Source organism: Nycticebus coucang, chromosome 14 (genome assembly GCF_027406575.1).
Source record: "Nycticebus coucang isolate mNycCou1 chromosome 14, mNycCou1.pri, whole genome shotgun sequence".
NCBI classification, from domain to species: domain Eukaryota; kingdom Metazoa; phylum Chordata; class Mammalia; order Primates; family Lorisidae; genus Nycticebus; species Nycticebus coucang.
The window spans coordinates 12259252-12286150 of NC_069793.1; the positions used below are offsets into that span (position 1 = coordinate 12259252).

The following is a 26899-nucleotide window of genomic DNA, read 5'->3' on the forward strand; positions in this document are numbered from 1 at the left end:
AGGTGGGGGCTGGCTCTCCTCCTCAGTGCATCAGAGGGTTCTGAGGAGGGGAGTGCTGAGGCTCACAGTGATTTGGTCTGAGGTCATCATCCTTCCCAATCTTGACCCACTTGTGGGTCTCTGTGGTGCCACAGCCTTCTTGAAGGTGCCCCACTTCCTTCCTCACAGTAACATTTGCACAATCCGAATTGCATTGTCACCCAAGAGACCAGGCAGGGGTTTACCCCTAGTTCAGTTACCATGAACCTGTTATCCTCTGCGGACTGCCACCCCCCAGGTCTCAGTCTCTGCATCTGTGAAGTGGGCGCTTGCAACCAAAGGATGGTGGGTCTTTCCAGTTCCCATCAGTATAGCCTTGGACTTGGATTGGAATAGAATGCAGGGAAAGTGGGCAAGAAATGAAACTGAAAGAAAATATTCCTCTGGGCTCTAGGGAGGCAGGCAGAGGAGTGGGGGATGGGGATAACAGGCGGAAGAGGAGGGAAGATTTTAGAAAGCTGGGCGGGCAGGGACCTGTGACCCCAGGCTTTCATTTCTCCTAAACTTAACCAGCTGCCCCATGTGACGCAGGCCACAGGAGACAGTGAAAGGGGAAGCGAGGGAAGCCTAGAGTTTCTCAAGAAGTCAGAGAGGGTCGGAGACTGAGCCAGGAGGGCGGGGTTGGGAGGCAGTTGGGACAGGGAGGAGGCCGAGGACACAGCAGGACCAGCGAGGAGCGGGGTGGGCTGGCGGGGCAGAGGGCGCCCGCACCCCAGTGCGGGCCAGGTGTCATTAGGAGAGGGGACAACAATTAAGAAAGGGAGGGGAAGATAAGTGGGGGAGGGGCAGCAGTGTGTAAGAAAGGAGGAAGAGAGGAGGCCAGGGTGGAGGGAGGAAAGGGGAGAGTTAGGGGGAAACGGCAGGTGGGCAGGGTGGAAGGAGGGAGAGGAGAGTGGAGAATTAGGAGGAGGTGGAGTCAGAGTAGTGAGCAGAGGGACCCAGGGATAGTGGAAGGAAGGGAGAGGGGACAGGGGAGAAGTGGGTAGAGGGAAGACAAAGGTGAGCCGACAGGCGTGAGAAAGGAGGCAAGCCAGTGGTCGGGAGGGGCAGGGACCGGGACGGCGGAGGGCTGGGAAGGTGGGGTAGACGAGAGCCTCGGGGGCGCAGGATGCCGGAGCTGCGCACCCCGGAGGGGCCTCGCGTGCCGGAGGAGCGCCAGCCGCTGCTGTCGCGCGGCGCGCGGGGCCCTCGACGGTGGCGGCGGGCGGCGGGCGCCGCGGTGCTGCTGGTGCAGATGCTGGAGCGCGCGGCCTTCTTCGGCGTCGCGGCCAACCTCGTGCTCTACCTCAACAGCGTCAACTTCAACTGGGCGGGCGAGCAGGCGTCCCGCGCCGCGCTGGTCTTCCTGGGCGCTTCCTACCTCCTGGCGCCCGTGGGCGGCTGGCTGGCCGACGTGTACCTGGGTCGCTACCGCGCCGTGGCGCTCAGCCTGCTGCTCTACCTGGTCGCCTCGGGGCTGCTGCCTGCCACCGCCTTCCCTGATGGCCGCCGCTCTTTCTGCGGCGAGATGCCGGTGTTGCCGCTGGGGCCCGCCTGTCCCTCTCCCGGCTGCCGGCGCGCCTCGCCCAGCCCGTACTGCGCGCCCACTCTCTACACTGGGCTGCTGCTGCTCGCCCTGGCCGCCAGCTCTGTCCGCAGCAACCTCACCTCTTTCGGTGCCGACCAGGTGAGTGGCACGAGGTCTGCCCCGACGGGAGGCCCTGGGGATGTGAAGGGAAAGCAGTGGACCTGGGACCAGGAGGCGGGAGGCATTGGCTCCCTGGGTGACCTCAGATAAACCACTTCCCCTCTGTGCGCCCAGTTTCCTTGTTTGAAAGAAGAGAGGTGCAGGCCCTGATAAAACCAATGGCAAAAACAATGGAAATAACCACAGTTGGGCCTACATGCCTGCCCTAAACATGTCCACTGCTCTAACTCATTTAATCCAATTCACTGCCCATGACGTAGGCAGTATTAAGCCTATTTTAGAGGATACTGAGGTTTCAAGGCATTAATCAACTTGTCCAAGGTGACATGGAGGGCCCACCAGTAGCCCCATCTCTGTGTGTTACAGCCTCTTCCTACCAGCAGTGCCAGAGGTTGCCTGGCAGACTTATTCCAATCCCTCACTAATTGGGGGCACTTGGGCAAATATCTCAACCTCTAAGCCTTTCTCCATTCTCCCTTGGACAGAGCATGGCATGTCGGAGAAATTCAATAAATATTAGCTAAATGAATGAGTAAATGCCTAACAATGGGACTGCATTTTGATAGCTCTACTCAGCAGGATATTAGACAATAATTTAGACTAATATGTAATATGACTAAAACAACCACAAATGGTGTTAATGAGCAGAAGCAGGGTGTAGAATTGTACACAGACAGGAGCACGGCCATGTGCAAAGACTAAGTATCAACCAAAGATGGGGACCTGAAGGACTGTAATGGGAGTGTGATCAGGCCACTGGGCTTAATTGAACTTCTTCCCTCACTGACTCTGTTTTTCAAATATCCTTTAATTGCATATATCACACTCAGAAAGGGGACATTTTCTAAAAAGATCATTTCATCCAGCAGCATCCACAGTCCAGCACTCAGCAAAGTTTCTAGTGTCCTTATCAAGGAGTCACCCATCCAGCCTGTTTAGATTCCTTTGGTAATGGGGACTCTGCCTCCAGGGCAGCTCTGGCCATTTCTCACACACTGTTGACCTTCCTCATGTTTGCCGGTAGGAATCTCCCATCTTCTCTTCATTTTACTCTTTCATTGACATCCCTGTAGTGTCCTACCCCACCTCGATCCACCCCCTTCCCTAACCTTTGCACTTGACCCTACTGGCCTCAGCCTTCCAGGGCCCACTGCAGCAGAATAGATCTCCTGGAGCCTCCCAGGGCATCAACAGTGACAGCACCTCCGGTGCATTCTCCCATTTACGAAGCACAGACTTTGGCAGAGCAAGGCTGGGCTGGAAGCCTGCCTTAGAAAGTAGGGACAATGCAGAACCCTGAAATGGCTTGAGGGAGGGATGGCCATCACTGGATTTGAGTTCTTTGGCTCTGGTTGCAGTGCAGAGAATGGATGGGCTAACAAGCACAGGTGCCCCAGAGCAGTGCAGGAGGCTGCTGCAGAATCCAGGGGGCAGTCAGACGGGATGTGGGGCGGGAGGGAATGGCACCACCTGCCAGACAGCTCTAGCCAAGAGCTGCATGTTAACACACTTGCTGATTTCAGGAAGGGCCATCCATCATTCTTGACAAAGTGCTCATTCTGGAAGAACTCATTTATATTCTGAACGGGCTGCCTGGTCTTCCCAGTTAAAAGTTACAATTGTCATATTCATTTACTTCCAATTAACAAATGGAAGTGACTACTCATAATGGGACTTATTCAATTTCTACTTGAAAGTCTAGAGAAGGGCTCACAGTGAGCTGGCATGCCCTTCCCTCCCGACAGAAAGTAAAGCTTGACAGTCTTTGGATGCTGATATTTGGGGTATTATTGAAAGGGTGACAGGTTTAACAAGAATCTTTTCATTGTTCCACTGAAATGACCCTTAGTCTTCACTGCTTTTTAAAAATGCAGATAGATGCCCAAGCCCTGCCCACCCCCGGGACCTGCAGAGTCAGAATCTAGGACTAGGGTCCAGAAGAAGTGGAGCAGCCAGTGTGGCTGACTGAAGCCAGCAAGGGGCCCTGGGGCCTGACTGTTACAGATTGATCCAAATCCTGGGTAAAGATTTTCAGCTTGTCTGCCCTTGCTGGGGGGCCTGAAAAGAATTTTTTTTTCATTTATCAGAGGGAAGCAAGTCGAGGGGGAAGGGATGGGTCAGGATAGAATACTGTGCTTGCATCTCCCAACTGCAGAAGACATCGTTAACTAGACCTCTAATTGTTTTTTTAATAATATGTATACATACATCATATTTTGTATTGTGGAACAGAGCTGAGATCTCTATTGGATTTTTTCTGATTATAAAAGTAATGCATAGGTGCCTGTGGCTCAGTAGGTAGGGTGCCGGCCCCATATACAAGGGGTGGCGGGTTCAAACCCGGCCCTGGCTGAATTGCAACAAAAAAATAGCCAGGCGTTGTGGCCGGTGCCTGTAGTCCCAGCTACTTGGGAGGCTGAGGCAAGAGAATCGCCTAAGCCCAGGAGTTGGAGGTTGCTGTGAGCTGTGTGATGCCACGGCACTCTACTGAGGGTGACAAAGTGAAACTCTGTCTCTACAAAAACAAAAAAAAAGCAGTGATGCATAGAGTAGGTCGCAGTCAAAGGCAAAGGGATAAATCAACCATAAATGAACTAAGTGGCATGAGAGACATCTATTGCTTGCACTCCTTAATAAATAAAATAGCAATGTATGTACTGGGTTTGAAAAAGCGAGTATACTAACATATCCTGGCCATTAACATGTGACTCCCAAGGGAAGGGCTTATTCCTTCATTTAACAAACATTTGGTGAGCATCTATTTGGTGATCAGAGACTAGGAAAACGCGAGAATGCCTACTCACTGACTCACCGAGTGCCTCTCTCCCTGTGGGAGGGAGGGGTGTGGCCACAGAGAGCACCCCTCAGCCTCCTTGGCCCTCACTGTCACCCCTTCCTGGCCGGCAGGTGATGGATCTCGGCCGCAGTGCCACCCGTCGCTTCTTCAACTGGTTTTATTGGAGCATCAACTTGGGTGCTGTGCTGTCCCTGCTGGTGGTGGCTTTTATCCAGCAGAACATCAGCTTCCTGCTGGGCTACAGCATCCCTGTGGGCTGTGTAGGCCTGGCATTCTTCATCTTCCTCTTTGCCACCCCCATCTTCATCACCAAGCCCCCTGAGGGCAGTCAAGTGTCCGCTATGCTTAAGCTCGCTCTTCAAAACTGCTGCCCCCGGCGATGGCAACGACACGCTTCCAGGTGAGGAGGAGGCTCCGGGTGAAGGGAGCCTCCAGTAGTGCAGAAGCACACCCTGGGGAGGCCGGGGCCACCTTGCAGGGCGACTGAGGCTGGTCTCCCCAGCCTGGCTCCAGGAGATCAGTTCTGCTGCAGTGGGCACTGGAAGGCTGAGGCCAGTGGGGTCAAGAGCAAAGGTTAGGGGAGGGGGAGGGTAATATTGAGGATGGAAGTGGAGATCAAGATGGTGCCGGTGCTATTATTGGTGACCCCTAAAGTGTAGAAAGTGTGAGGATTGGGCGGCGCCTGTGGCTCAAGAAGTAGGGCGCCGGCCCCATATGCTGGGGTGGCAGGTTCAAACCCGGCCCCTGCCAAAACTGCAAAAAAAAAAAGAAAATGGGAGGATTGTCATGGTCTTGATAGTGATAATAGTGATAAAGATGAGGAGGAGGATGCTGGTCCCTACAGTGAAGACAAACACTGGCAATGAGGATGACAGTGACAGTAGAGGCGGTGTGATGGAGATGATGGTACCAGTGAAGATTGTTGGGATGTAATGGATATCATTCTACACTGCCTTGTTATGAAGTACAACAGAGTCTTGGGAAATTAGCCAAACTTGCGTCCTTCCCCATTTGCTGACATCCAAACTGTGTGTGTTGGAGGGGGGGGGGGGGGGGCAGGGTTTCTAAATGGCCTTCCATGAGCACAGAGGCTTCCTTCTGCTCTCTGCTTCCTAAGTTAATTGACTACTTATGCTATGCATATCTGTCTCCACATCTTGGAGCCAGTTACAGCTCCTGTCAATAGGCTCTAGATGAAAAAGTTGAATATGCTTCTCTCTATCTGGTTTGTGAGTATAGTCATCATGTGCCAAGAAGTCTGGTTGTTTGGTTCCACTGCTGCTTGACAAACTATGCCAGAGCTTAGTGGGTTAATCAACAATATTTTTATACCCTTTTCCAATTCTGAGGGTGACTGGGCTCAGTGGGGCAGTTCTTCTGATCCTCATGATGTCACCAGGCCTGCGGTTATTTGATAGCTGAAAGGACTAGAACACTCAAAGTGGCTCACTAATGTGGCTGGCCAGTCAACTGGGGGCTCAGCTGGGACTGCCAAATACAACACCTTGCTTTCCCCTTCAAGTGGCCTTGCCATGTGGCTTGAGCTTCTCACAGTGGTCTTGGTTTCAAAAGGAAGGAGCATTCCCAGAACAAATGTTCCAGAGGAAAGAAAGCAGAGGGGTGGGTCTTCTTAAGGTCATTATGAGGCTTAAAGGTCCAGAGCATCACTTCTGCCTCACTTAATTGATCAAAGCAGCCACAGAGCTGGCCCAGAACCAGTGGCAGAAGAAATAAACTGCATCAGTTGGTGCAGAATGGCAGCACATACTGGGAGCTGACGGTGGCTGTCTTTGGAGATGACCATGGTAATATTGTCCCTTTTGGAATCTTAAAGGATGGTGCAAGGCTTATGGACAAAAAAGGGTTAGGAACCTCTCCAGACAAAGGGCAAAGGGTAAATGTTGCAGCAATGGTAGATCTGTCTCCAGTGATGCTTTGCCTCTCCCCTGCCTCTTCACTCCCTACAGCAGGCATCCTCAAACTTTTTAAACAGGGGGCCAGTTCACCGTCCCTCAGACGGTTGTAGGGCCAGACTATAGTTTAAAAAAAAAACTATGAACAAATTCCTATGCACACTGCACATATCTTATTTTGAAGTAAAAAAACAAAACAGGAACAAATACAATCATACCGCCGCATGTGGCCCGCGGGCCGTAGTTTGAGGACCCCTGCCCTACAGTCTTGCGTAGGGAGAGGGTTATAATGTTGACTGTTGAAGAGGATAAACTTGGAGACAGCACACAGGGGAATTCTGGTGTATCAAATCTACGACAACCTCCACCTCTGAGTCAAGCTTGGACTGGGACTCCCCTGGTTGCCATGACATACTGATACTATGAACAAAAATAGCTCTTAAGACTCTGCTGGCCCCAGTCTCTGGTCTCACTTCCTCCAAGACCCAGAAGGGTCACAATTCTGCAGTGGGATGAGTCTTTACTGGCCACCTTTGCTACAGAAGAGACAATAGTGATAACATTGGCAGCAACAGTGCCAACACTGAGAAAGAGTGATGGTGACGGTAATGGAAACTGTGCAGAGGGGGCTGTGTTAACAGCAGTCACCTTCCTAAAGGTGGTGGGAGTAAGGATGCTGGTCTGGACAGCGGTGGCGACTCTGGCAAACGTGATGTGAAGAGTGGGGTGGCGGAGAAGAGGGTGGTAACCTCTGAGAAGGTAGCTGTGAGAAGTGCCGATATAGGGAGGAAGACGAAATTAGGGGATCCTGGTAGAGGTGAGAACTGTGGCCATGGTGGTGGGATGATGATGGCTGCCTTTTATCTTCTGCCTGTGTGGTCCCACAGAGACCCTCAAGGAGCCCATCTGCTGCCTGACCAGGGGTCTCCCCAGCCTGGGCTGTCCCCCCAAGAGGATGTTGCCAACTTCCAGGTGCTGGTGAAGATCTTGCCTGTCATGGTGACCCTGGTGCCCTACTGGATGGTGTATTTCCAGGTGAGCATCCGTGCCCTGTTGTTCCAGGAGGCCTGGCTCCCCAGTTGCCTCACTGGTCTCAGTTTACATCAGGGAAGCCCAGGCCATGTGGGAAGTGGAGGAAGAAGGTGACAGAGTGAGCTGCTGCTTCATGCCAGCTGGCATGGGGGCTGGACCAAAGCTGTCCCAGTAATTAAACTCTCTTGGGTCAGAAAGCAGGAGGAACTCTGGAGATAGTGCCAAGGCCCAGCTCCCTGAATAAGTCACCCATCTCTCTGGGCCTCAGTTTCCCACGTGTACAATGGGAAGCTTATATGAGAACCTTTTTCAGCTCTGCAGTATTCAGATCCTCTGCCTTGGCAGAGAGGGTGCACAAAGCACCATAGCAGCAGGTCAAGGGCAAGCTCAGTGTGTTGAGTACTTTGCAATAGTACTCAACCCCAACCTGGCTGTGCCTTAGAAACACCTGCAGCACTTTTAAAAAATACAGATTCCCAAGTCCTACCCCAGACTACTGAATCAGAATTGCTGGGGAAGTCTCCAGATGATACTGATACTCAAGTCTGAGAACTACTGCCTCCTGCCCACCATTCTGCTTCCCAAGGGGAAGGCTAGCGGGATGTGTGTGCATGAGGGCTGTCCAGAAGCATCCAGCCATGTAGTCTCTATTTTCCATATTACATGGATGGATACTTCTGGACAGCCCTCGAGTATATGCGTGTGTGTGCATGTATGTAGGTATGTGTGTGTGCGCACGTAGGGTGGGTAGCAGCCTAACCTCCAGGCCATGAGCTCATTCCTTCCCATACCCCCTCAACAGCAACATTGGTTGGAACTGCCAGCCTGCTATGTAGGGATGGCACAGGGTGTGTCCATGATAAGACAGGGACGTGGGGGTGTCCATGGCTGACTCTCAATCATCCCAGTGAGAATACTGACATCCTTCCATACCAGTTGGTATGTAGCTGCTGCCTTGAATGACCCAAGAGCCCTCCCCTGGCCTGGCCCTTCCATTATAGCAACTAAAAAGGCAATGCCTGGTGTGGCAGGTGTCCCCTGGGGGCCTGGGACAAAGTCTGCTCCTGCAGCTGTGTCCACAGCCTTCTGACAGGTCTGTGCCTATGCGGTCTCTCTGTGTCAACCTGTGGGACTCAGCTTGACTTCAGTGTCAGACGAGAACTCCCAAGGGGAGAGCTGTGCCATTATCTTCCCCATTTCAACAAACATCCACGCTCACTTTCTGCCAAGCCCTGGAGACTTCGATGTGAGTCAGATGAGCAGTGTCTGGGCTTTCGGCTAAGACTGTACACACTGCTCACAGACTTGAATCAGAGCAAAGGAGGCTCCCTGCCAAGCCCGGCTACCAAGGAAGACGGGGGATGGGAAGGTTATTTTCCCCCAGAGGCTGGGAGAGAGGACAGCTGCACAGCTGCCCTATGCTACTGCTAAGGGATGCTCACCTGGAAGCTGGGACCTTTCTGGGGCTGGAAGTGGTGTGGCCAGCCCTGTTCTAGCCTCACCTTGTCTCTCTTGGCAGATGCAGTCCACGTTTGTCCTGCAAGGTCTTCATCTCCGCATTCCAAACATTTTTTCAGCCAACCCTGCCACCAGCTCCATGGCCCTGAGAGTCCAGGGCAGTAGCTACACGGTGAGAGACAACGTGTGTGTTCAGCACCCAGCTCAGGCCAGGCTGGGGGTTTCCTCTAAAAGGAGGAAATGAAGCTGTCTTCACACTCTCTTCCCCAGCTGCAGAGTGACCTAGGATACAGGAAAAGCACTTGCAGTGGGACCTGGGCCAGGCTTGTGCGACAGCCCAGGCGCAGGCATCCTGCCAAGATGCTCAACTGCTCAAAAACACTCAGGCCAGCTTCACTCCACCACACTGCTGCTCCTAAGCAGGCCTAACTCCCCAATTTTGCACCCCCAGATCGAGCATGTTCAGGTCCCATTCAACTCTTACTTTTTTCCCTCTTTCCTGGAGACCCTTGAATACCTAGATCCCTACCTTTCACTGGAACTTCCTAAAGCAATTCCTTGGCATTTCAGAGACTTATAAAATCAGAGATCTTCAGAGCTGGTAGATAAATGACATATTTGCCACTGTACTCCATTTCCTTGCCCCTGGTAGATATCACTAATCAATCATGACAATTTTTTATGCTGATTCCAAGCATCCACTACCGATTGATAGAAGTTAGAACACAAGAGGAATTGATTTGCCATCCCTGAATTAATCCTACCCCTGAATTACACAGCAGAGGAATTTGAGTTCCAGAGAGGTGCAAGTACAGTGTAGAGTTCATGTCCCCCAACCGCAGTTTTCTGCTCTGCTATCCTTCCTCTCTTGACTTCCTCCTGCCCAGATTCCGGAAGCCTGGCTCCTTCTCGCCAACGTAGTGGTGGTGCTGATTCTAGTCCCTCTGAAGGACCACTTGATTGACCCTCTACTGCTGCGGTGCAAGCTGCTTCCCTCAACTCTGCAGAAGATGGCACTGGGGATGTTCTTTGGTTTTACTTCTGTCATTGTAGCAGGTGTGTGGCCGGGTATGGGACAGAGGGTTGGCCTATGTCTTTCTGGGGTAGGAGGAAGCCAGCTCCACCTAGGGCTGATACCAGAGCTGAAGCCTGGGCCAAGTCCACTCTCCACCAGTGGGTGTCAGTGTTGGCTGCCCACAAGTTACCAGCCCCTTCTCCAATCCAGCCTCCCCTCATTTTGACAGATGAGGAAACTCAGGCCAAGAGGGGAACTATTTTCCTCAGTGAGATATAGGCTCTTTGAAAGGCAGGGATTTTTTTTTTTCCTGCTGTGACTGATACACATAGGCCCTCAGTAAATGTGGAAAATGATTTGCCAAAGGCTTACAGCCATTTAGTGGCAAATGGGGACTTAAATAAAAATTCTCTTCCTTTTTCCATTTCAAAAGGATTTGAAGACACTTCTAAACAAAAAAAAAAGAAAGAGAGCTTGACTCAGCTACAGGAGACTTTCATGCTGTTGCATAAACTGAATCCTTTTCACCTAATAACTTTATGATCCTAACGTTACTTGGGGGTCTCTAAGCTATGTCTTTAAAACTTGGATTACAGTCACTCAGACTTTGAAGGGAGGCCAGTCTCTGCCCTCAAGGAATACAGTCTAATGCAGGGTGTTAATGAGGATTAAGGAAATGAAGTCAGATGCTCCCTGTAAAATGCCTGGATCACTAGTAGGAGCTAAGGAAATTAAAGCTTAATAAACAACATTGTGTTGAAAGTATGAAAACCAAACTAGATTTTTTTCCAGCTATGTGCTTTTAAGCATTTTGTCCTATTTCACCTTCATAATAATCCCAAGAATTTTATTCTTGCTTCTTGCATAAGGGAATTGGGCATCAGAGAAGTTAAGTGATTTGCCCAAGGTCATGTAGCTAGCCAATGGCAGGGCCAGGACCGCAACCCAAGTCCCCTAATTCCACGTCCAGTTTCAGTCTTAGAATATTCCACTAGAGCACAGCTTTTTCCAAAGCAACAAAAGGGAAGGGGATAAAATAGTTAAAACTTGAAAGGTAGCTTAGAAACACTATAGCAATACTTGAGGCTATAGTAGAGAAGTCATGTGATAGAAAAGTAGACCAGATTTGAAACCAGACATACTGGGGCTCAAATCCATCCCTGCCTACTTATTAGCTGTGTGACTGTGGGCTGGCTAGTTGCTTAACCTAAGTTTCACCTCTTTCATTTGTAAGAATGCATACTTAAGTGCCTAGTAAATAACAAGTCCTCCACTAATGAGAGTTGTTACTGGGTAAAAACCTAGCTGTGAGCTTCCTAACAGCCAAGGCAAAAAGCGAGAAGTTAGAAATCAAATCTTGACTCCCCACCCCCTGGGCCAGTACTTTTTCCTAACCTGCTACATAGTCAGTCATTGGGTACTTAATGTGTATCCACCACATGCCAAGCTCTCTTGTGGTGCCTAGGGTGGGTCTTATCATCTCCCTCTGCTCCCCCACCAGGAGTCCTGGAGATGGAGCGCTTACGCTACATCCACCACAACGAAACCGTGTCCCAGCAGATTGGGAAGGACCTGTACTATGCGGCACCACTGTCCATCTGGTGGCAGATCCCTCAGTACCTACTCATTGGGATCAGTGAGATTTTTGCGAGCATCCCAGGTACCCTGGATCCCTTCCGCTGCTCTTGTACCAGTGATGGTGGTGCCTCCAAGTCAGGGGGCCATGCGTGTAGCCTCCAGAGCTTATCTGGCTGGAGAAAAGCTGTGTTGTCTCAGCAAGGTTGCATTTACTCACTGGGGATTTATTAGAACTTGGTTCATGCCAGCCACTTTGAGAGTGCTGGGGATCTGGCACTTGCCACACCAACTTTCCAAATACTCCTCCGGGGCCATATCCGCCATCTTCTGTGCCTTTGGAGTTGCTGTTTCCTTCCACCTTAAACTGAAGTGAATCCCTATTTCACCATCAATTCCAGGCGGCAATACTAAAGCCCCAGGGCAGAGGGCGCCCTCCCTTCCTGCCCTTGGTTCATCTCTCTCTCTCACACAGCAGTTTGTGTCCTTGCAGAAGAACAAGTGCTTTTCGCTGTGGGCTCGGGACTAGGCTAGGCGGGACATAAAGATAAATTGGGAGATAGTTGTTCAAATAATAAAACACTGGAGTGCTGGAGAAGGGACCACAGAGGGTGGTGAGGGGCCCTAGGCATGGCGGGGAGGGGGCAAGTGACCTGGTGGAAGGACCTCACAGGCACAGGGAACAGCATAAGCAAAGACCCAGTCCTTATGGGAAGCGTGAGGTGCTGGGGGTGGGGGAGGGGTGGAGGTCTTGTAGAACATTCTGGGCTGAGCCTGGATTTTGGAATTTCTCCCAAGGACAACAGCACCCCCCACCTCAAGTCTCCAAGGAGTTTTAGCAAGGAAAAGACCCTGTCAGATTCTTTTTAGCAAGGAAAAGACCCTGTCAGACTCTTTAGCAGACCCATCTGGTGTGAAGTCAGGACAGTTTAAGAGAACGTTTGCAGGGGCTGGTCAGGAAGTGACGAGGGCAAGGGTTTGACTAGGGGAGATAGAGAAGAGGACCTGCATTTAGAAGAGATTTTAGAGGCTGAATCAAAATGATTTGGTGATGAAATTGCAGGTGGGCAGAGGGTGTGGGACAGAGGGAGGGACAGTGGTGCTGGTTTGGAGGTTCTGTCACTGAAATGGAGAGTCCAGGAGGCGTGGCGGAGGGGAGCCAGAGCTTTGAGGCAACACAGGAGTGTCCAGGTGGAGGGGCTTAGCTAGGAAGTGATGAGCAGGGCTGAAGGGGAGGTGTCACTGGTGTGAGGTGTGGTCATAGCCTGGAGTTGACCATCATCCAGGAAGCCTGGAGGGTGGCTGAGTGGGGGCAAGAGGCGTGGTCCAGCCTGGCTGCTCTACTACCAGCCTCTGTGGACCTCCCACTTTCCTCTCCCTCCCTTCTCCACAGGCCTGGAGTTTGCCTATTCAGAGGCCCCTCGCTCCATGCAGGGCGCCCTCGTGGGCATCTTCTTCTGCCTGTCTGGTGTGGGCTCACTGTTGGGCTCCAGCCTTGTGGCACTGCTGTCCTTGCCAGGGGGCTGGCTACACTGCCCTGAGGACTTTGGTGAGTGTGGAGCTCTCCCAGGGAGTGGAACACAGGTGGAGGGAGGCTTGGAAAGGACGTGGCAACTGCTAAGCGCTGTGACTTTAGGCACAATGCAGTAGTGGGCTACACTCAGGATAACGGGGCTCTAGCCCAGACTTGGCCAGTCACACAGTGTGGCCTCTTCTCCTTGGGCCTCAGTTTCCCTAGCTGTCAAAAAGGAAGCAGTGAACTTGGTGGGAGCGCTTCTGGAATGTTGCCATTCTGGCTGAAGCGTAACCTTTCTTGTGGTATTTGAGTTTCAAGCCCCCTAATGAAGAGGAAGCTAAACAGGAATTATAGACACCCCAGGAGACTCTCAGGGAGCCAGACACAGGAGGGATATCTACCCAGTGTCTTCATATCCCACCCACTGCCCACATGGCCTCAGCTGCCAGCCCCAGGGCCAGGGGCATGGCTAGGAGAGAGACCGCGGATCTCTACTCTGACTCAGTGCCAACCCATCTTTCCCCAGGGAACATCAATAACTGCCGGATGGACCTCTACTTCTTCCTGCTGGCTGGCATTCAGGCCGTCACAGGCCTCCTATTTGTCTGGATTGCTGGTCGCTATGAGATGGCGGCTCAGGGCCCAGCCTCCCACAGGCATATCAGCAGGGACAGGGGCTGAACACATCCTGTCGCACCCCCTTGCTTCTCTCCAGGAACACAAGACAGCAAGAGTCCCAGCTGTGGTTTCCTTCTCAGTTTATTCTGTACCCACAATTAGAATGAAACGGTTCCCATAAATAAGGGGCATACGCCCTTCTTCATGACCATGGTCCATGACAAGGGGCAGGGCAGGGGCGCCTGGGTGGGAGTTCTTGCAGAAGACCAGGCAGGGGACTTGGATAACAAGCACCAGAGGACCAGCAGGAGGGGCAGGCTAAAGGCTCCATGGGACCCCCATCCTTGTTGGGCCAAGTGAGCTGGGGAGGGTCAGGAGCTACCCCGAATTCTCTCCATATAGTTACGAAGCTCCTCAGGGTCCTTCAGCCCCATGTCTTCACACACCCAGCGGATGTCGTCCTCACCCGCCACCAGGATGGACTGCACGGCAGGGCCCCCTACGGGCTCCTCAGGCAGCTGGGCTGGAGGGGCTGGTGCAAATGTCACAAACTCTACACGTTTCCGCCGCCCCCCAGCTTCCTTTCGGGCCAGGGTGCTTGAGGAGCTGGCAGTGGCCCCAGGAGTGCCAGGGGCCAGGGTCGAGGCCTCCCCTGCTCCCCCACTTTCACAGGGGCAGCCCCCTTCTCCCTTGGGCAGGCCAGGGGACCGCCGGTCCAGCTGGCGGCTCAGTTCCTCCTGGTCAGTGCCCAGCCAGACCCAGTTGTGGGGCTGGGGGGAGGAGGGATCGGGGGCACTCTCGGGAGGCTCTTTGCGCTGATAGCGCAGCACGAAGACCACAGCATTCACCAGGAAGATGAGGATGGCCACACAGAAGATTCCTAGCAGGGCATACATGCCCAGCTCTAGGTCGGTGACACGCTGAGGAGCAGGGACCATCTCCTCCTCTTCCTCCTCTTCTTCCTCCTCCCTGGCTTCTGCCTCGTCCTGCCTGGCCTCCTCCTCCTCAGCCCGTTCAAACTTGCCCCTCACACCCATGTTGCTCCCCGTATTGCCTGCCACCTGCCGCTCACCACCCGTGCTGGCTTCTGTGGCTGGCAGGCTCTGGGCAGGGCTGGATGGGAGGGCAGGAGCGGGGGTCGGGGCAGGGGGCAGCCCCAGCCAAGCAGTGCCAGATGCCAGGGGCACACGGTGGCGGCCCCGGCGGCAGGGCTCTGGTGGGTGCAGAGCCACGTGCAGGGGCAGTCCCTCAGCGCCTGCCCCACTCACCACCACCCCAAGCTGGGCTCCCTGTTCCTCAGCTGGCAAGATAGCACCAGGCTCCTCAGCTGAGACAGACAGTCCCAGGTCACGACGGTTGTAGAGCTCGGCAGGGGCCAGGGTGTGGTCGGAGAAAGAGAGCCACAGGGAGAGGGCCACCTCCTGTAGGGCACACAGACACAGGCAGAGACACGCGAGGGCACGCACGCATGCACACAGAGACCACTCCCACAGAGACAGGCCACATGGAGGAGGATAGACCAGAGAGAAAAACAGAGACACAGGCAGATGGACAAAACACAGGGAGAGAGGGGACATGTGTCAATCACCTGTCTGCCACTCAGCCCTGGGGTCTGAGTCATCAGGATTGTCCTCAGAGCCATCTAATCAACCTCCCACTGCCACATTCCAGCCACTGCTTGATTACCTCCAGCCACAGAGAGCTCACTACCTCACAGGGAAGTCAGTCCACACTCTGAAAACCCTAAGGTAAGGGGTTGAGGTAACAGGGCTCCCTTCTTCCCATTCCCCTCTGCCATCAGCCCCCACCTGGAGACGTTGAGCTCTTCCCCCGACCCCCAGCTGTCACCTGCTTTGGGGTGGGAAGGGCTGACGGTGCCCAGCATGTGGCCGTGACCTCCCCAGGGTGGGCAGTGCCCCGGCTCAGGGCCAGTGAGATGCCCATCACTGGTTGCACCCGCAGCTCCAACACTGAGACCTTGTCATCCGTCACAGCCAGTGCCTGTTCCCCCAGAATGGAGTCAGACAATGGAGAACGCACCTGGGGGTGGGAAGAAGCTGAAGGTGGGGGCCTCCTACACAGCCTGCCACCCAAAGGGTATGTCTTCTGCTCCCAGCATCCTCACAGGCTGCTCTCCATCCTTTGCACCCCAACTACACCCCCTGTACATACCAGAACCCTAATCCCACAAGAGGACCATTCCCTCCCTCCTCCCTTGAGAGCTGGGCCCCAGGTACCCACACCTCAGCGCTTCATACTAGAGGACTTTTCCCATACACAACCACGCCATTCTCTCCCAATCCTGCTGTGCTCATACCTGGACTGCACACCTCTCTGGCCAGGTATATCGTGAACCCCAACACTCTTCACTCCTGCCCATAACCATAATAGGGGCCACCTACACTCTTTCCCCGGGGGTCTGCTCCCCAGCGTCCACCCCCGCCCACCCCCACTCTGGCTCACCTCAATGGAGGTGACACCGGGCTCCCGGCCCACCAAGACGCGGCCTCCCTCCAGCGAGGCTATGTGCGGGTCCAGCACATGGGCGTGCGGCGCCACAAGATGGGACACATCTAGCAGCCAGTCAGGACCGAGCAGATGGGTGAGGCGGCGGCCACCGTCCAGCGGGTGGGCCGCGAAGTGGGCGAGGAAGCGCACGCCGGCTCGCTGGTACTGCAGGCGACAGCCACGGGCGCGCCGCTCCTCCTCTGTGGCCTCTGCCTCCGGCTCCGCGGGCCTGCGGGGCGGGGCATCAGCAAGGCCCCGCCCCCCACCCTGCCGAGGCCCCACCTCTGGAAACACCCCACCCAGTCCCACCCGCTAACCCCCAACTCCCCTCACCCCTGGAGGTCGCCGCTGCCCCCAGGAAGCTCCAGTTCTTCAAAGTCAGCAGCCAGCCCCCACCTCGCTTGCAGTCAGGCTCTTCCACCTGAATCCCAATTGGTCTCTTGCTCCCACTGAATGCTAGTAGAGCCCCTCCCTTAGGCGACGGGTGGAGGCTCACTCTCCAGAAGGCCTGGGAGCTAGATTCTAAAGGCCTGAGTGGCCTCACCCCACTTCTGGTGAGCCTGCTCAAGGGGGTATTCAATATTTACTGAGCTCTGTGCCACCTTAGGCTTTGGGAACACAGCAGTGACCAGGACAGACCCCCCCTTCAAGGGACTTTCATTCTCAGGGGAGGAAGCGGAAAGGGTCAGCAGGTAACAAGCAGGATTAACCAGAACATGACATAGCAGATTCGAAGTGGCTGGTACTGTGGAGGGAAGCGAAGCAGGGCAGGAGAAGTGGGAATGTGGAAGGGTCAGAGGCTGGGTGGTCAAGGCCAGGGATGGGTCAGAGGAACTGCAAGCACCTGGGCAGCTTTTCAGACCCCCAGCTTGGGCCTGTGTGTGTCCTCTGTGCCCCTCTCAGTACCAGTCTGGCTTTGCCAAAGTCTGCCAGCTCCCTCAGGCCTCAACTCACCCTTCAGCAGGACCAGGCACCCTCCAGCCGCGGACCTGCTCCAGGGTGGTATCAGTCAGCTCAATGCGAAGGGGTAGCAGCGGGGCCCATACGGTCAGCCGCAGCGAAGCTCGGTGCCGGCGCCACCAGAAGTCCACCCGCACCCCCTGAGCACCGCGGGTCTCCTTGCCAGCCACGAACACTGCATCACAGGCCTCAGATACCTGTGGCAGTACAGAGGGCGGGGTGGGGTGGGTAAGTCACAGAAGATAAGTATGGGCCAGGGAGGGCAGCCCTGACCCCAGGCCACACCTGCCTGAAATTCAGTCCTATGTTTCACGGTGATGCTGGTGATAGCAGGCTTGTTAGTTAAGCCTTGTCCTTAGTTTAAGATTTTGCTGTGCATCCAGGATGCACTCCCCATGGAGGAACTGGGCAATTCCTTGAGTTCCCCGGGGGGCAGTTGGGGGAACTGGCTATGGATATACAACAGTGCCTTCCTGCTGGAGGAGCAAGGATTTGAACCCACAACTCTGGTTCCTCATTTACACTGGTACTGGAGCCACCTGGCAACCACCTACAGCTAGAGGCAAAGTTGGTAGGCAAGGCACACTTACCCACCCAAAGACATATGTGTGAGCAGAGAGCTGCCACAGGGGCAAAAGATACCACCTCCATTCAGCTGGTTAGGAGTTGTGTAAAGGATTCACGCTTCCCTTCTTAGAACTTCAAGATGGAGAAAGTTTTCCTGCCCCCTCCCTTTTTTTTTACCTCACAGTTTCCAAAAATAATTATTTTTAACATTATATAATTATCATAATAATAGCAGCAGTAGCTGCTGCTGTTTCAGCTCCTGCTATCTGCTGGATACTGCCTTAAGTGCTTTTAATTCTCACAGCAATCCAAAGGTATACTCCCATTTTAGGGAACTGAGGCTGAGAGAGGCTAACAGACTTGCCTGTGATCACACAACTAATTGACAACAAAGATGTACTTTAAATTAAAACTTCCTGATCACTGAGTACATGCTTTTAAGCCTCCCTGGCCAGCTCATTTGCCAGCGCAATGATGAACGTGAAAGTGTCCAAGGTGGGGGCTGTTGGGGTTTCATAGCTCCCACTGTACTCTGGAGATGGGGTTGGGACAAAAGAATTTGAAGCTGTGGTTCCCTTCATGAGGTTTCTAGTTTGAAGAAGAAGCTGTTTGGGCTCGGCACCCATAGCTCAGTGGTTAGGGTGCTGACCACATACACCAGGGCTGGCGGATTTGAACCCAGCCTAGCCCTGCTAAACAACGACAACGACAACTACAACAAAACAAACAAACAAACAAACAAAAAAAACTCAAAAATAGCCGGGCATTGTGGCAGGCACCTGTAATCACAGCTACTTGGGAGGCTGAGGCAAGAAAATTGCTTAAGCCCAGGAGTTTGAGGTTGCGGTGAGCTGTGATGACACAGCATTCTACCAAGGGTGACATAGTGAGATTCTGTCTCAAAGGAAAAAAAAAAGCAGCAGCAGCTGTTCGCTCAGGGACCCACATCGAGGAGGGAGAAAGCCATGCTTGCGTAACTGCGTACACAAGCATGTACTCGCACGAGGTGGGCACTTGCCACTCACCTGCAGGACCTGTGTGTTGGCTGACTCACAGCCAATGTGCTCTGTCACCTCTACCAGTACACCCCCACTGTCCACGGTGACAAGGCGCACGGGGACATGCTGGGGCACTCCAGTCAATGGTGCCGTATTCACCAGCTCCTCAGCCTGGAAGTGGAGGAAGAGCTCAGCCACAAACCCTTCAGCTCCTGGGCTCCCGGGACTGGGCCCCCCACTCCTGGTGGGGCAGAGATGGAGGTCCCCTTACCTTAGCCAGTGGGATGAGGGCTCTGATGTCCCGCTCCGACACCAGAATTTCCCACACCATTTTATCTTTCTCTGCTTCGGGGGCCTGACCTGGGTACTCCAGTTGCCATGTGACAGGGCGAGTGACTGCCACACCCCCACCAGTGCCATTCTCCACCACAAAATCCACCCACAGGAACTCGGACAGTTCAAGGGGACTGCTGGACAGAAGAGAGAGAAAGGGGGTGCTTGCTAGCTTCAGGCACATCCTAAACACTTCATAAGGTGTGACTGTCCCCACTTTCCACATGAGGAAACTGAGGTTTAGAGGTTACATTACTCACCTAAGACAACATGGCAAAAAAGTGGCAGGGTCAGGATCTAAAGCCACCCATCTTGGCTCCAGAGCCCACTCTCAGTCTCTCCAGCATCCTTGGAGCCACTTTACCACCTCCCAGGAGGTTTGCTGGCCCCTGCCTGCCTGGGTCACCTCTGCTAAGATCACCGCTTTCCACAGCCAAAGAGGTGGCCTAAAGCATTGCAGTCGATTCTACCAAGGAGGGAGGGTCACTGCCAGGACCTCAGAGCTTCCTTGTATCAAACAAAAACCTAAATGCTGGAAACTGTCCCCGGTGCTTAATAAGCAGTATCTTACTTTCACAAACCCTCAGGGATGTATTATTATCCCCATTTTATAAGTGAGAAAACTGAGGCTTGGGTTGGGGGTGGTGGGGGTGGTGGTGAATATTAACTGGATTGCCCAAGGTTATTCATCTAGAAAGTGCCAGAACCAGGATTCAAACAGGGTCTACAAAATCCATGACCTTAGTCCAGGGTTAGCATGCAAATAAGAAGAGATCGTAAGTGTCCAGAACTGCAGTTGGGTTTAGGGGAGGAATATTAATGGCCTAAGAAGGGCCCTGGTTGGTAGGGGCAGGGGATGGGTAGTAGCTGGGAGACCTTTAACTGGGTGGACAGGATAGGTTGGCACACCTGGGAAAAGATTCATAGACACCTGCTGTGCCTGGCGTGGTGGCTTGATCTGAGCAAATAGTGACTGACTGAATGAATAAATTATATACCTGCTTTGTACTGCCTTCTTGAAAAAGTCTGCACTGTGCCTGTCCACATAGGGGTCTGGAGGCAGGATGGCAGCTCCATTCTCTTGGGCCCCCAAATGTACCCACTAGCACTCTAGGACCAGCCCTCTTCTGCCTCCCTGGGGAGGGGAGCTACCCACCTGGAGCCTGGTGCTGTGAACCCAGTGTGGTGGCAGGTGATAAGGGTGGTATGGTGCTTAGAGCCCTTGAAGCGGTCCAGCTTGACAGTCCAGAGGGTGGGCTGGGCTGGGCGGGCAGCTGTCACATGCAGCCCTTTCTTTACCTTGATCCTGAAGGAGAGGTTATAGATCCATTTTGGCAAAGTGGATACTGAACTGTGGACTGGATCCCGGGGGTCTGCTTCAGCTCTACCACAGTTCTTCCCTGCGTACACAGTGCCCATGCATGGTTACAAGCCTTTGCCCAGGCTGTGCCTTCAGCCTGGTCCATCTTTCCTTTCTGTATCTGCCGATTCTTTAAGTTTCCCATGACTTTAATACTATTTCCTTCGAAAGCTTTTGCAGTGGCAGGATGAATTTCCCCCTTACTGCACTCTCTGGCCCAAGCTCCTGTGGCATTTTAAAACTTCATCAGAGTATATATACCCTTCTAATCTAGCTCATGCCCTTCCCTAACACTGGGGGCCCCTCACTGCCAGGTGGGGACTGGGCTTTCCTCATGTCTTGATCTCCAGAAAGGAGAATTTAATGAGCATGTGAGTGAGCACTGGAGGGCATGAGAGACAGAGGGATACAGAGATGGGACACGCAGAAACCCACAAATGAGAGAGGCAAGTCACATTCTGCAAATCCTTGCCAGCTGCACTGGGTAGGTGGGTGGGCTACTTTGGGGGAACTTCCTGCACAAAAGGACACAAAGAATATGGGCCTTCCTATGGAGAGGAGAGGGCTCTGTCCAAAAGGTAGGGGCCTGCAGCGAGGGTGGCAAGCAGAGAGAACATGCAGGTGAATCTGACTGGTACACATATCCCTCTTTGGGGCAGTGGAGCCATAGCCCACCCCTAGGCACCACATTTTCCAGTTTCCAAGTCCTTTCCAACCAGTCCTTTCCTGGTTGCCCTCCCTGGACCCTTGCAGCTGCCCTATAAAGTGGGCATAGTTAGCCCCATTAGACAAAGAAATCTTTGGGTGGTGCCAGGGAGAGGGAGGCTTCTTTCTACTTCTGACTCTAAATTCAGGGCTGTGTCCATCATAAGATCCTCCCAGGGCAATCACACCTCTTTGCCTGGAGGGGGTTTGGAGGACCTATGTTTTGCAGAAGTTGAGAATTCTAGCAAGGATCCCAAGAAGAGCAGGCACCTGCCCACAGTCTTCCTGCAGAGGCTTCCACCCCCACCCATGCCCAGGGGCACGGTGCTCACCGCAGGGTCAGGAGGCTGGCTGTGAAGTTGTGCCGCAGCAGAAGGGTGGCACTGAACACCTGGCCAGGCCGCACTGGCACATCAGGCACCCGCAGAGTCACAGCCTCATCCAGAGGTACCTCTTGGTACTGCGGGGGGTCTGCGGGTCGCAGCTCCACACCACCCACTGGGAGGGCCTGCTCCCCTGGGTCCTCTTCCCCGCCGGGGCCACAGCCCCCAGGGCCCTCAGCTGCGGGCTCCAGTGTGTAGGCCAGCTCAGCCCTTGTGGTGGAGCCCGCTGAGAACCAGTGTGATGGGAATGCCAGCTCCACCACACAGGCGCCCAAGGATAGCTGTGAACACACAATGTCTATGGTTGGCACAGGAAGTGGCACATATGGGGGTTGGGGGGAAGGAGAGGATTCCCAGCACCCATAGCAGGAAACACAGAGCTGGAAGGGTCCATTAATAAACAGGCCACTGCTCGCTTCGGCAGCACATATACTAAAATTGGAACAATACAGAGAAATTAGCATGGCTCCTGCGCAAGGATGACACGCAAATTCGTGAAGCCTTCCATATTTTTGAATTTTTAACTTTTCAAAAAAAATAAAAATAAACAGGCCAGCACAAAAGAGGGGGTGAAAAAAAGGGGTGGGGGGGCTGAAAGAGGGTTCAGTATGGGCCAGAGAACTATCCCAGGTGACACAGCAAACCAGCAACATGGCTGGGCTGGAAACCCTGTCTAGGATTCAGAACACACCTGAAGACCACTCTTCTGCCTTTGGGAAAAGTCTCATGTCATGGTGAGCTGACTCCAGTACCTCATCCTAACAATGCTCCAGGTTAGAGCTCAGTCTTCTTCTCAGCATCCTAAAGCTCTAGAAATACTTCTCCCCATAGGATTCCTATGCTAGACTTGAAAAAAGTGGAAACAGCAATGATGGAAGTAATAACTAACAACAGTGCAAAAATACTAGCCAAGTGATTACTCTGCTGTAAGCTATTCTTGCCTCATCTCATTTGTTCCTTACTCTCATTCCATAGTAGGAAGTGTTATTATCCCATTTTACAGATGAGGAAACTGAGTGTCAGAAAGATCAAGTTGCCAAAGTCATATAGGGTGGGCTAAATTCTTTAAGGGGCCCTAAGGAACTTTTTGTAGCAGTAAAAGCTAGTGGATAAGGAATGGAGTCAGGTGGCCTGTGACTTTCCCCTCCCCCATGGGACCACCCTCTGGCTGGCACAGCAGCAGCAGCAGGAACAGCAGGGCCGGCCTCAGTGGCCCACCCACCCACCTGGAAGTGGCAGGCTCCGTGAGCAGTGCCGGCAGGGTGTGTGGCGTGCAGACGAGCACAGGGCAGGCTGCCAGGCCCTGGAGGCCAATCTTGCCCTTTGAGGTGGAAGAGAACCCGGGCATGGGGTTCTGCTGGAGTCACGGCTGCTTCCACTGAGATGGCCCTCACGTCCCATGGGACTGGCCGTTGGTGGGGTTCAGTGACCTGAGGAGGGACCACCTGGAGGGAGAATGAAGAGGCTTGACAAAGCAGGAGGTGGGGGAAGGCAAGATCTGGGAGGATGGGATGCCTGATTTCTGATCCCAGCCTCTGTTTTCCCTTCTGAAAAACAGGGAGCACAGCTGGGGCTGGGGAAGGCTCCCATGCCACACAATGCAGACCACAGGCACTGAGGCCTGTTAGCCTGGGGGTCCCTGGTGCCCCCTTCTTACCTGCTGAATGGCAAAAGGTGGGTAGGAGGCCCGGAGAAGTGGCTGGGCCCTGGGCCAGGGCTGCAGGAGTAGAAAGGTCTCAGTTCGGGAGCCCAGAGAGGAGTTGACAGGTGGGTAGTGGCCCACCTGCTGCACACGGAAGTGTTCAGGAGCATCCAGGAGCTCCAGAGCTGCTGGTAAGTACACGGGATCCTGGCCACACTCCACTGAAGAGGATAAGGAGTAGAGATGGAGACAGCTCCAGAGATGGCAGGAACTGAATTAAGCTTCACCATGGGGCACAGTGGTGGTGGGCAATGGAGGAAGGAAAGGTCTGTAAATGTCCCATGCCTCCAGGATGTGGGAGGAATCTCTCCATTTCACAGATGAGACTAAGCAAGGCTCAAAAAGCCTTACATAGGTAACTCGCAGAGCCAGGATTTGAATCTGATTCTAGAACCAGATGCCAGCTTCACAGCAGCCAATCCTTCTACCCTCCACAGACATGGCCTTCTTTGCAGCACAGCTTTCTCAATGTCTTCCCTCTCCCATCTCTGCCCTCTACCCTCTTGCCTCTGACATCAACACATTTCTGGGGTATAACTCTACCTCGGATGGGTCCTATTCAGTAAAAGATGGTGTCAAGGTAAGCTTTATACAAAGCAGAGATCCTTTCTCTGCCCCTGGGTCCTAGGCCAGACTTGGCTGGGCAACCACTCTCCCTCATCATTGCTATGGTAACCCACACCATCTTCCCAAGCTTGCTCCCTTTTTCTCTGTACTGACTGGGTACTGGAGTGCAAGAGAGGGAGGGGAGGGATTCCGAGGAGATCTGTGAAGCTACTTGTATGCCTCATAGTAGTCACTGTGGGGGTGGGGTGGGGTGGGGGTCATGAGACTAGGGAGGGAGACAGTCAAAATATTCAGTTACCAGAAAGACAAAGAACCACTAAGGCCATATGGGTTTGTACCAACTATTAGCCACTAACAAAAATAATTAACATGTTTTGCACACTAACTATATGCAGGTACTAAACATTCTATGTATATTCACTCAGACTTCGTAACAACTCTGCAAACCAGGTTCTTTTACTATAAATTCCATGTTGTGGACATAGGAAATGAGTCAAAGAGATCAGTGTTCTTACTTGTAGACCCACAGCTGGAGAGTGGGGGAGCCAAGATGAGTGCCAGGCGTTAACCACGAGACCACCCTACCTCTCCATTGCCCCCTTCTCACCCTCCACACTACCCTGCAACAATACCCCCTGTCCACTTCACTCCCAGGACTATGTATTCCCTCCTCTGCCCCGTGGTGCCTCCTTCCACCTCCAAGGCCAAGAATGAATTGCCCCAGAAGGAGGAGGAATTGTCTCCTCAAGGAAGCTTTTCTTGGTTATTGGTTTTCCACCAGTCTCCTTCTTAGTCTTTTGCAACCCTGGTAGCCTCCTTTGGAGTAGTTATCTTCCTATTAACCTGGGGCCTTGTCTTACTCATCCAGGAATTCCCCCAAGCTGGGAAGCTCTAACTGAAGACGACTTCCTGGGAGTCTGGAAACCTGAGTTTAAGTCCTAGCTCTGCCCCAGGGCAGGCTTGGGTCAGTCATTAACATCTTGGAGCCCCAGTTTCCTCAACCTTAGAAGGGGCAGGGGAATTTAGTGACACTGGACTGGGGAGGGCTTTGTAAACTGTGGAGGCTGTCTGGAGGAGGGATTACTGCTACTGCATAATGGATGTGACCCAAGCTTTCCTCCTCTCTGTGGAAAGGGGTTATTAGGGCTCCCACGGGGTCCCTTGGGGTGGGACGCAGGTGGCTGAAAGCAGATCCATAGCTGGACAGGGGTAGAGTGGGGAAGTGGTTTCAACCTCCTTCCCACTCTCCCCACCAAAAAGCGAGTGTCTGAGAAACTGCCCCTGACTCCTCCCCCCACCGCAGCCCCAAGCTAACAGGTGAAAGTTCTGCTCCTGGGGGAGCCCCTAGTCTCTGGTCCTCCTCCTACTCCATTTGCCATCATAATTGCAAGATGCTCTTAGCTGGAATCCCATCTCTGGGAGCTCAGCTCTCTCTCACTCTCTCTCTGAGTAAAGGATGCCTCACTATGCCCACTCCTCTGCGGCATCATTCACCCTGCAACCACAGCTTGGCTCCCCAGCCCATGCCAAAGGCCGTCTGACCCCCTCCCCAAGGCACAGGGAAGCTTCTGCCCCTTCCCCCAGAGACGGAGGCTCACGGGGGCTCAGGAAGGCAAGGATAGGGCCATCCCTGGAGACGCCAAGGTCAGAGACCCCTAGGGCAGAGGAGGGCGGCTGCATATCTCACAGGTCCCAGGCGAAGGAGCAGCTTTCCACTCCCGCGGGAGGTGGCTTGGTTGTAGGGGGAGCCTGGGAGCCCCGAGAGTGCAGCCCTATATATCGCAGATTAGAGCGCGGCAGTGACGCTGGCTGGTGCGCCTGGGACAGGGGCAGCCGGGTTAGATGTCCCCGTTGAGGGGACACTCGCAGAAGGTGCGGGTCCGCGGAGAGGATGCGGGCAGAGACCCTGCGTCCGGCTGGTCCAGGGTTTGGAAGGAGTTGCTAGCTAGTGCAAGGTGAAAGAAACCATAGAGGCAGGCGGGAAGTGGGTAGGTTTCCGGGGACAAGTCCCCTCCGACCCTCAGGGCACGCGGCTGGGAGACCCGTCTCAGGATTTAGTGTGAGAACCCAAAGGTTCGCGGCTCCCGGGCATCCCTTGCGTCTGGCCTCTGGCCGGCCCGGCCGCCCCTCGCTCCGCCCCTCCCCTCCCGCTGACCTCTCACGACGTCCAGGGCGAGGGCCACCAGGAGGCAGAACCAGGGGCCGCAGGGCCCCCGGGGGACGGCTTTTGCGCGCCCCGCCATCCAGGCGCACATCCTTCCCACGGAAGCCGGGGACTAGGCGGGCGGCTCAGGTGGCCGCGCTCTGGCTCGGCATCTCCCGCGCCCACTCCGCGTCCGCCCGACTCGGCCGCCTGAGTCCCCACCGCCGCCCGCCCGGCGGCTGCAGTTCCCAGACAATGGAGTGGGAGCAGTGGGGTGGGAGGGAGCGAATCGCAGCGCAGGGGCTGCCCCCTCCGTTCCGCGGGGTCCTAGTGCCCTCCAGATCAGGAACCCTGGAACGCCCCAGTGCCTGAAGTCGGGAAGGAGGTACTTCCCGGGAGACCACAGCAAGGCACTGGCCCATCTCTGCCCGAGGGACACCACGTGTTCTGTTCCGCTCCCTCGTAGATGATCCCGACCAAGGAGGAAAAAGCCACTTCCTCTGCTTCACTTCTACCCCACAATAAGTTCACCTGTGAAGGGATCTGACACCTAAATCAAAACCAGAATCCAGGGACACGTGGGAACAGAGCAGCAGGGCCAGAAGGGGAGAGAGAGGGGGCCAAATGGATCCAGATTCCAACCACTTTGGCCCGCCCTGACAGAGCCCTGGGCCACCCTTGTGGAGGAAGGGTTCCAAGTGCAGGCAGCTCCAGTTTCATACCCAGCCCCACCTCAGGGAGAGGCCACCTGTGGGCCTAGGAAGGGTGAGGGTAGGCCCACACTCCCTAGGACCAGCCTACTTCAGACCAGCACCCAGGCCCCAGCTCCGCCTGCCAGATGGTGCTGGGAGAGGTCCAGAGCTCTGGTGGAGCACTTGTATTCCCTGGGCAGCCAAAAAGCCATGCCTGGGCCCTTCTGCAAACTGTTCCAACCTACATCCCAGTTGGAACCTTAGTGTAGGAAACTCCTCACATTGGGTGGAGAAAAGGAGGGTAGGAAAGACTCTAGGCTGCCTACCCACT

The 26899-nt window shown here is 54.0% G+C and overlaps 2 protein-coding genes and 1 non-coding gene across 4 annotated transcripts; 2 read left to right on the forward strand and 1 right to left on the reverse strand.

Annotated features, from left to right (window-relative positions):
• Positions 1-641: 641 nt before the first annotated feature.
• On the forward strand, positions 642-13855 carry SLC15A3 (solute carrier family 15 member 3). The gene is made up of 8 exons (XM_053560181.1): positions 642-1705; positions 4634-4923; positions 7324-7471; positions 8988-9098; positions 9814-9982; positions 11443-11601; positions 12910-13065; positions 13559-13855. Exons 1-8 carry the CDS (start codon positions 1148-1150, stop codon positions 13711-13713), a joined length of 1746 nt encoding a protein of 581 aa, XP_053416156.1. The 5' UTR covers positions 642-1147; the 3' UTR covers positions 13714-13855.
• Positions 13776-26368, reverse strand: TMEM132A (transmembrane protein 132A). Of its 2 annotated transcripts, none has more exons than XM_053560168.1 (11): positions 25889-26368; positions 23122-23327; positions 22691-22909; positions 21414-21745; positions 20173-20322; positions 18955-19150; positions 18711-18854; positions 17113-17315; positions 16114-16387; positions 15499-15690; positions 13776-15071 (listed from the first exon to the last, which is right to left on the reverse strand). In XM_053560168.1, exons 1-11 carry the CDS (start codon positions 25986-25988, stop codon positions 14022-14024), a joined length of 3066 nt encoding a protein of 1021 aa, XP_053416143.1. In that variant the 5' UTR covers positions 25989-26368; the 3' UTR covers positions 13776-14021. The 2 variants fall into 2 exon arrangements, with proteins under 2 accessions (XP_053416143.1, XP_053416142.1); XM_053560167.1 differs by having other exon boundaries at positions 18955-19153; positions 25889-26166.
• Positions 21873-21978, forward strand: LOC128566131 (U6 spliceosomal RNA). The gene has a single exon (XR_008374427.1). It is a non-coding gene; the product is annotated as a U6 spliceosomal RNA (small nuclear RNA).
• Positions 26369-26899: the final 531 nt, after the last annotated feature.